The 9,691-nt window shown below is 40.9% G+C and overlaps 1 protein-coding gene across 1 annotated transcript; it reads right to left on the bottom strand.

The window, feature by feature from the left end:
* Window positions 1-3,998: 3,998 nt before the first annotated feature.
* On the bottom strand, window positions 3,999-5,013 carry LOC133769491 (olfactory receptor 4K15-like). Its single transcript, XM_062204702.1, is given in 2 exon segments — window positions 3,999-4,802; window positions 4,804-5,013. Coding segments are annotated over 2 exon segments (975 nt in total). The 5' UTR covers window positions 4,975-5,013.
* Window positions 5,014-9,691: the final 4,678 nt, after the last annotated feature.

Raw genomic sequence — 9,691 nt, 5'->3', positions numbered from 1 at the left:
CCTGTCCATTATCTACCTGCACATTATCAGGAAGCTGAACCAGAAGTGGAGTAGGAGACATGTACAAAAATTTCTTATAAATCCTATTATCAGTAGTATCAAATTGTTCTTTTTAAAAAAATTTTTTTAATTTAATAGCAAGGCAGAGTTACAGAAAGAGAAAGGGGGAGAACCAGGAGCTTCTTGCGTGTATCTCACGTGGGTGCAGGGAGCTGAATGGAAGTGGAACAGCAGGGACTCAAACCAGATACCATATGGGAATGCAAGCTTTGCAGGTGGCAGCTTAGCCCTCTACACCACAGTGCTGGCCCCATTAGTACCAAATTGTAAACAAGCCATATGGCCACCAAAAATAGAATGAACTAATGTCATAAATAAATTAATAAAATAATGGAGGCGGGCGAGATGGTGGAATAGGAAGGGAGCACACTTATAGTACGGGGAGAGACAGTTTAATAAAAGTGGAGATACTGCAGGTTCAAGGAAGAGTAGGGGAAGAAACAGCAGAGGAAACTCTTCTGGAACTGGTGATTCACAGTGGACCTGTGTGGAGAGCGTGGGAGCCCACAGTTCGGGACACCAGCGGCAGACTCAACACACCAGCACTGGAACGCGAGGTGAGCTGAACCTCAATACCCCGAGACACCAGCGGGCAAGCGGAAAGAGGAGACTAGAGGGAATGAGGCTTAAAACCCTGTGGGGAAAAGTTCATCTGGCTAATTAGAAGAGAGAGGAAAAAAAAAAGTGACCAATACGGACACGAGTTTCTCTCTCTCCACTCACCTCTCAAAGGCGAGCAAGAAAAAGAGCAGGCGCCATTTTGGACATACGTCAGAAGGGGGCTGACCTCAGTCAAAACTGCACCGGCCCTCAGCCAAGCAGAAAAACCTGACTCTGGGGGTGTGTGTGAAATAACAGGAGATTAGGACCTAGTGAATGTGTGGTGCTAATGAACTGAGACTGTGAAAAAATAGACGGTGGGGGGGAGAACTCACGGAATTCACGTGAGTACTCTCCACAGATGCTACAGTTCTGTAACCTTGGCAACCCAGTGGGAGACTGCAGGAGAATTGGAACCCACACTGAGGGCAGCACAGATTCCCTGTGTGGTCCTTGGGAAGAGCTTCTGATTGCTGGCTCCTGTGGGTATATCATTCACCTGCTAACTACCTCCAATTCCACTCAGCTGTGTGGAATGCTTCCAGAAAGAAAGAAAGAAAGAAAGAAAGAAAGAAAGAAAGAAAGAAAGAAAGAGAAAGGAAGGAAGGAAGGAAAGAAAGAAAGAAAGAAAGAAAGAAAGAAAGAAAGAAAGAAAGAAGAGAAAAGAAAAGAAAAGAAAAGAAAGATTTACCACGCCTAACCTGGGAGTTTCGCTTTTGGCACACCCTTAACCCTGAGGAACCAAACAGAACTCTCAGGCCACACCCATCTCAAGCCTCTAAGGCTCCATCAAAAGCAGACATTCCATTTAATACAGTCATAGTATAACAAGGCAGAACTGTATAACAGGCAGAACTGTAAATTTCTTGTGAGAGATGCCACCTGCCTTTACCTGGCCAGCTCTCCTCCCAGGCCAGCTAAGTAATGAAAGTCAACAGGGTGCCTTCCCCTAGGAGGTTCACACCTCCCTTAGGATGTACCCCATGTGAAGAGATAGATAGGTCTGGGCCTCTTAACTTACAAGGCCTAAAGCCCAACAGATTATTATCAAGCCCCTTCTATCAGGTTCTATTTGCCTCTCAATCAGAAAACTTAATTGTAGCTTAGCACCTTTCTTAGCTCCTCTAATAATGACTCTGTCCTTTGTTCTAGACCCTGTCTAGCGCACTTGGGCCTCATTTCTTTGTAATCATAACCTCTACTCTACCACCAATGGCTCTACTCCCAACCTGTGTGTACTGATGGTCCTCTTCCCCACTTAATGTTCAAAATTTCTCTACAAACCCCTCTACCTACAAAAGATGAGTGAATTTTCTCCCAGTCTTGGCTGGAATCAGCTTTCCGGTCAGTTGGGTGTTCCCCAATAAACCCTTTCCCTTAAAAAAAAGAGAGGGAGGTGCCTTTCTTTGAAGGGAGGAGAGAACTTCCAACTTGACTATGACCTGTCTAAATATGATCAGAGTCGGCGAACTTGGAAGGCTTCCATAGCCTTGGCATCTCATGACAGGAGCCTAGGGTGGTTACTGGCACCGTTAACTAGAGTGTCAATTTGTTGGGTCAACAACAGGAGTCACTGTGCACTTGCTCCTCATGTGGGGTCTCTGTCCTTAATGTGCTGTACATTGTGATTTAATGCTATAACTAGTACTCAAACAGTATTTTTCACTTTGTGTTTCTGTGTGGGTGCAAACTGTTGAAATCTTTACTTAATATATACTAAATTGATCTTCTGTATATAAAGAGAATTGAAAATGAATCTTGATGTGAATGGAAGAGGACAGGGAGTGGGAGAGGGGAGGGTTGCTGGTGGGAGGGAAGTTATGTCGGGGGAAGCCATTGTAATCCATAAGCTGTACTTTGGAAATTTATATTCATTAAATAAAAGTTAAAAAATTAATAAAATAATGTACAGCAATAGCAATAAAAGAATTATGATTGTACACAAAACACAGATGGTTATTGAAAAAAGTCACACAAAACTAAAACATTGTATTATTCTGTTTGTATAAATTTTCAAATAGGGAAATGAGGTGATCTCTAGGGCAGACATCTACCTGCAAAGACACCTATGTTTGTAAAACTACCTCACTGCAAAATTTAAAAGGTCGGTTTGATCTCAGCTTAGATTGTAAATTTGAGATGAATATCCAACAGTTTTGCTCCTCTTCAGGGGGTAGAGTCATTCCTGGAAACTGGCTGCCATGCAGAGACTATTTGTTCAGTCACCTTGTACCTCTGTAGGACCATGCACCTCATATTGGCAATAAAATATTTTGAAAATAAGTAATTTGATTTGAAGTTAAATAACTGAGTCTGCCTTGGTCCTCTAGTACTATGTCTTCTAGGCCTATGTAGATGATTCTGAAGCGCTAAAACAATATTTGATCACAAAGGTGAAAGAAACCCAGGTTGCCCAGTCATTGCATAGATGGCCAACCACCAGGTTGAATGCCACTGTGCACAGCTACAGGGGCAGAAATATGATTTCATATGGTTAAGTATTCAATATCACATGGTATTTTGTCATAGTAGCTATGGTTACCAAACTAACACACAAGAAGAGTGAGAAATAGGTTTGAGTAGAGAAGCCAGTTTTAGAAAGATGTTATAAGTCCTACTAAGGAATCTGGACTTTGTTGAGAGGGCAATGGATGATTCTGAACTATTTAAGGAGATTTAGTGTTGCATATTTAGAAAGATAATTTTAATTGATCAGAAAAAATCTGTTATTTACTGTCATCGTGAGTTGCTTTCTATTCATAATATGTAATTAAGATTTTCATAAGTATTAAATGACTTTTTCTAGACAGTAACTTCATTTGGCATTTGTTGTATTTTTAACACTAGTCACGGAATTGTCTTCATTGACTTTCAGCTATATGGGTTAGTGTGAAATGCATTCTTGTTGAGGCCTGTAAAGTATTTTATATCATAAATCATGTACTGAGCATGCAAATAGACCTGTTCTCTCTCTAGTATAAGTACATATCCATGCTACTGCTGTGAAGTTGTTATCTGACTAGTATTGTTTTCAAATGGAAAAGCAAAATTGACTTAAAGTGAATGCCATATCCTAGCACCTTCAGGTCTACATTTAAAAAAGATTTTGAATAAGGAACAAGAAATAGGAAAAAGAAGGCAAAAGAGAAAAACACAAATGAAGGAGAAAGAATATTGAAATCACTGTTTTATTTCATGATTTTTTAGTTATCATCATTACCTATTTAACTCAAGCTACCCAGTCTTTCCCGCTCTTCAAAACGACATGCTCTGACATCACAATGATTCCATTGGGAACAGCCCGGAGATAAAGTTAAAGTGACGGAAGTCCTGTAAGTCTACTCTGTTTGCAGGGAGAGGGCACATCCTGTGAGTGCAGACACCTGGCCAGGCCTCAGATACCGGCTCTTCAGTTTTGACAAAGCTGCCTTCATTTCTGTATTCCTTAGGGAGTAGATGACTGGGTTTAAGATGGGAGTAAAGATGGTGTAAAACACAGCGAGGATTTTGTCAATTGAGTAACTACTGAACGGCCACACGTAGATGAAAATGCACGGCCCAAAAAATAGTAGGACGACGGTGATGTGGGCCGTGAGCGTGGAGCGGGCTTTCGCCATGCTGGCCGAGGAGCGATTCCTGATCGTGGTAAGTATCACCGTGTAGGAGACGAGCAGGAGGAGGAAGGAGCTCGTGGAGAGAAAGCCGCTGTCGGCCACAATGAGCAAGCTGACCACGTAGGTGTCCACGCAGGCTAGCTTGGTCACTAAGGGGAGGTCACAGAAAAAACTGTCTACCTGATTGGGACCACAGAAAGGCAGGTTTACAGTGAATGCCAGCTGGCTAGTCGTGTGGACGAAGCCCACGGCCCAGGAGACGAGGACGAGACAAATGCAAACCCGGCGGCTCATGACCGTCATGTAGTGGAGCGGTTTGCATATAGCCACATAGCGGTCATAGGCCATGGACACAAGGATGACCATTTCACTGCCGGTGAAGAGGTGAACAAAGAAGATTTGAGCCAGGCAGGCGTCAAAAGAAATAGTCTTGCGTTCAAGCAGCAAGTCTGAAATCATTTTGGGGGTAGCAAAAGAAGCAACGCATATATCTATGAAAGAGAGGTTGGCGAGCAGGAAGTACATTGGGGGTGTGAAGGCGGGAGTCAGAGGTTACAGTGAGGATGATGAGGAGGTTGCCCAGCAGGATTGCCAGGTAGAGCAGTAGGAAAGTGACGAACAAGAAAGGCTGCAGCTCCTTGGAACCAGTGAGGCCCAGCAGCACAAATTCTGTCACCTGAGAATGGTTTGTCTCATTCATGGACCTTGGAAGGGGATTTTCTTCGGTTACTTGAAGAGGAGAGAAATAGAAATAAAACAATGACGGGAACACTGTTTGATTTTCCAATCACACATCGAGTTTTCGGGATCCCAATTCCTAGTTTGTTTACATTCTGAGTTTGTATTGAATCATCACCGATAGTGCTGTGTGAATCTGTTGAAATACCATTCAAAACAGGCGAAGCCAACCTGGGGTGTTAAGAAGCCTGACGGGCTTTCCTGGAAAGGGAAGCGGGATGAGGAAGGAGATCCGGGAGTGGCCCTGAAGTGCCTGCAACATTCCGGGTTGGCTGGGGTTGATGGTTGTATGGGAGTGCTAGTTTTATGAACACATAAATGTAAGTGTTCACCTTATATAAACTTGCAGAGATATATATCCTTGTGGTTTTTTTTTTTTGGCCTTTTATAGATGTATGTTATATATTTATAAAAATTGAAACAAGAGGGGAAGAGACAGCTTTACATTTGTGTAAGAGAGCTTGCTCATAAGTAGGATCATTGCTCTCTCCAGTTACAAAAACCTGGAAACACAGAAAATCCTAAGACACTGAAATCATTTTCCCTGTGACCCTGCTCTTTGTGGAGTCCTACTTTATCAAGAAATCTAGTTTATTAGCTTCTTTCAATTAATCTCTGAAAATACTGTTTCTTTAAATTCAGTCACTGATGTTAATAACCGTAGACTTTTTTTGAGTTATGAATAATATTTGATTTGATGTGCTTTTTTTTTTTTTTTTTTTGGACAGGCAGTTAGACAGTGAGAGAGAAACAGAGAGAAAGGTCTTCCTTCCATTGGTTCACCCCTCAAATGGCCTCCACGGCTGGCGCACTGCACCAATCTGAAGCCAGGAGCCAGCTGCTTCCTCCTGGTCTCCCATGTGGGTGCAGGGCCCAAGCACTGCCTTCCAGGGCCACAGCAGAGAGCTGGGCTGGAAGAGGAGCAACGGGGACAGAACCGGCGCCCCAACGGGGACTAGAACCCAGAGTACCGGCGCCGCAGGCAGAGGATTAGCCTAGTGAGCCACGGCGCCAGCCGATTTGATGTGCTTTTAAAAAGCATAGTTGAAGAATAAGAGGAAAGTATGGAATTCAGACCGGGGAATAATTCTTTTGGTTTTCTACTCAGTTATAACATGCTACATATCTCAAAACTTTCTCCTTTTGTGTTATTTTTACTTATGTCTGCTATCTAAGGTTATTTGATTTTAAAGAATCTTTCTCTGTATCTAAATAAGGTCTTGGGAGAGAGTGTCTTTTATTTTCTTGAAAAATTTTATATTAGTGTCTTCTTAGATAATAAATGCAAATTGGAAGCGGGCATTTTGGCATAGTGGGTAAAGCGAGGCTGGCATCCAATATGGGCACTGGTTTGTGTCCCAGCTGCTCCAATTTCAATCCAGCTCCCAGCTGGTGGCTTGGGAAAATCAGCAAAAGATCGCCCAAGTGCTTGGGCCCTGCTATCCATACAGGAGACTGGATGAAACTCCTGGCTTAGGCCTGTATGTTGCAGCCATCTGGAGAGTGAACGATCAGATGGAGGATCTCTCTCTCTCTCTCTCTCTCTCTCTCTCTCCCTCTCCCTCTCTCTCTTTCTCCCTCTCTTTGTAACTCTGATTTTCAAATAAATAAATATTTTTTCAAAAAATACAAATTTCCTCATCCTTCCCTCTTGAGTTTCACTGGTGTGTTTACAAATATGAGCAGAGAACATGATGAATAATTTTAACTTCCAGAAACAAAACTCAAAGACTCACTTCTATATTTCAGATCTCTGATTTTCCACAAAACTCACAAAAGAATAGATTTATATCTTATTATAGAATATATAACGGGTTAACCTTGTGGCACAGTGGTTAAAGGTACCACCTGTAACACTGGCATCCCATAGGGGTGCCAGGTGGAGTTGGATCCAGCTCTCTGCTGGTGGCCTGAGAAAAGCAGTGGAAGATAGCCCAAGTGTTTGGGCCCCTGCACCCATGTGGGAGACCGGGAAATAGCTCCTGGCACCTAGCTTTGGCCTGGCCTTGCCCTGGTCATTGCAGCCATTTGGGGAATGAACCAATGGATGGAAGATCTCTCTTTCTCTCTCTCTCTCTCTCTCTCCCTCTATCTCTATAGCTCTTTCAAATAAGGAAGCAAGTCTTAAAAAAGGAAACTATCAAACCTTGATATCTGTATTTTCAAAAGGAGTTTAACAAGTAGTTTTAGGGTAGACCAGAATCCAGGGAAAAAATACACACTAGAATAAGTTTGTATTTGAGGAACCACTGCGTTCTCTTCAGGGTCTTTCATCATCTTCTCACTTCTCAGGTTGTCTGACTATTATTGTCCTTAACGTAAATACTCCACCGAATCCCCAAATACAGGAAAGAAAAGGATACCTGATACAGGCAGCTAGCAGGGGTTCTTATGTGCCCCGCTAGAAGAGGAACCCTCAACAATAGGGAAGGGTCTGTGAAGGAGACCTTTGTTGCTATACAGGAAAACAGTGTGGCAGAAGGCATTTGTGAGCAGAGAAGACACTGGAACCCATCGCATAGTTCAGTGATATGAGAAAAGCACCACGAAGATTATCCTCTCAATGGTTTTTCTGGGTCTTATGTGAAGGTGTATTCTTCCATTGTCACTGGCTTCTTGGGGTACTCAACAACCATATTTTCCATGGAGAACTACATTGGGCAAATTGATTTAGTGAACTGAGTTTCATTGCTATATATATTGCACATGGTGGGCAAATGAACTCAAGTTTAGATACTGAATAAATCTTTCTGTTATTTGTTCATTTACTTTAGAAGAACTCAAATGGTTGCTTTTAATAGGTTATTGTTTTATGCACTGGTGATAAAGCAATTAGGTTTATAATTTGCCTCCAGGAAAATTATATACTAGTATAAATAATCCTTTGTTCATTCAGAGAACTTGACTTCAATTCCTTTCATTCCCTAACATGTTACTCATTAGATGAAATAGGCTATCTTTTAGGCCCAATAAAATCACTTACGTTAGTGAATATGAAGCTGTTAGAACAAACAAAAAGACTATGTTAAAGAAAACAGCTGTGCTATTAGGTAGTTTTGTGACCCTGCGTAGGCCCATTTAGCCTTTTAAAGTTCATTATCTTCAAACGCTACATATTGAGAATATTATCCTCAAAAACACACTAAATTTTTTCATATAAATCTGTATAGTTGAGAACTCTGTAATCAGCTGTAATGTCTAAGTTTTTGAAAACATCCTTAATTATGCATTATTTCATACTATAATATGTAATTATTTTGTGCTGTTTTTATATGCATAGTCTGACCCATCTAATAATCAGTTTCTGTTCTTATAAATAGCAATTTTTCATTTATTATATCTGAAGATTAACTCATGCATATTTGTTTGTGCTAGGTGAGCCTCAAGTCCCTCTTATTTAAAATCCTATCTAACAAATATTTCACCAATACTTCCATTTCAGATATTATGACTGATGGATAAAGTAAAATAAATATTAGTACAGGTTGCAGGGGCCACCAAACTCTACCAGTTCAAAGATAAATCTCTTTGGCCTTTTGGGGAAGTGGATCAATGGATGGAAGATCTCTTTCTCTGTCTCTCCCTCTTTCTGTCTCTGTTACCCTGCCTTTTAAATAAATAAAATTTTAAAAGATGTGTCTTTCATGAAAGAAAGAGAGAGAGAGAGGGGAAGGAAGATGGAAAGAGGGAAGTATCATCATATTCTTGGTGCTGTATCTATGAACTACATGGAATCTGTTCTGTTGTTATTAATGTCACATTAACATGAGAATCGATAAGAAGTGTAATAATTATCATGCATTTGCTATAACCCTAAAACCTAATGTGTTAATAAATTCCTTCAAAAATAAAAATTAAATTAAATTAAATTAAATTTTCACAATATTTTTACTCAGCCTCCCACTTCCAATCCTTATCAGTGGTATGAGAGTCACTGTTTCAGACTATAATGGAGACAGTGCTGGTGCACAGTCTTCAGAGGGGTACCTTCACTTACCTGAGATGGAATGAAAAGTGTGGAGGGATCCTATACCTGATACTCATCAGTGTCCTAGGAGAATTTAGCGTTTACTTTCACATCTCCTAAGAAAATAGAGTCAGTCCTGTGAAGATACGTGTTGAAGAAGTTTACTTTTAAAGCAAGAAATAGGCTCAGCTCAGGGTGTTCTTAGCCAAGATAATCTGTTTTCAAGGAGGTAAAATAAAGCTAATCCTAATCCTAAACTAATCCCAAGCCCTACTCTAATTCCCAAATAGCTGGGGAAACAATCAGACCAGTCAAAAAATCTGAAAGAGGCACAGGAGGGAACTGAAAGGAAGAAATGCAGAAAACCAAATCTTCTGCTTCACAATTTTCTGAAGAGTCATGCCCAAGTGGAGCTGTAGTGTTTCTGTTTACATAGCACTAAACTAAATCACCACAAATAACATTCAGATGTCTTTAGAAATGAAAACCAATCATACTTCACTAAGACACACAGGGAAACTAACATTTCCTATTTTTCTATCAAAGCTTTAAATACACAATATTCACTCATATATCCTGAAAAAAAATGCTACACTTCAATGTAATTTCCTCAGACAGGCCTGGAAAACTAGATTTTTCCTGACTTAGGCTTTATATTATCAGCGCCTACCAGAGGAGACAAATACTTCAGGAGCCACTGGATACCCAGGGA

This window comes from Lepus europaeus, chromosome 11, assembly GCF_033115175.1.
Source record: "Lepus europaeus isolate LE1 chromosome 11, mLepTim1.pri, whole genome shotgun sequence".
Classification (NCBI taxonomy): Eukaryota; Metazoa; Chordata; class Mammalia; order Lagomorpha; family Leporidae; genus Lepus; species Lepus europaeus.
Note: the sequence above shows the minus strand (reverse complement) of the source record. Positions and strands in the feature narration are given on the sequence as shown.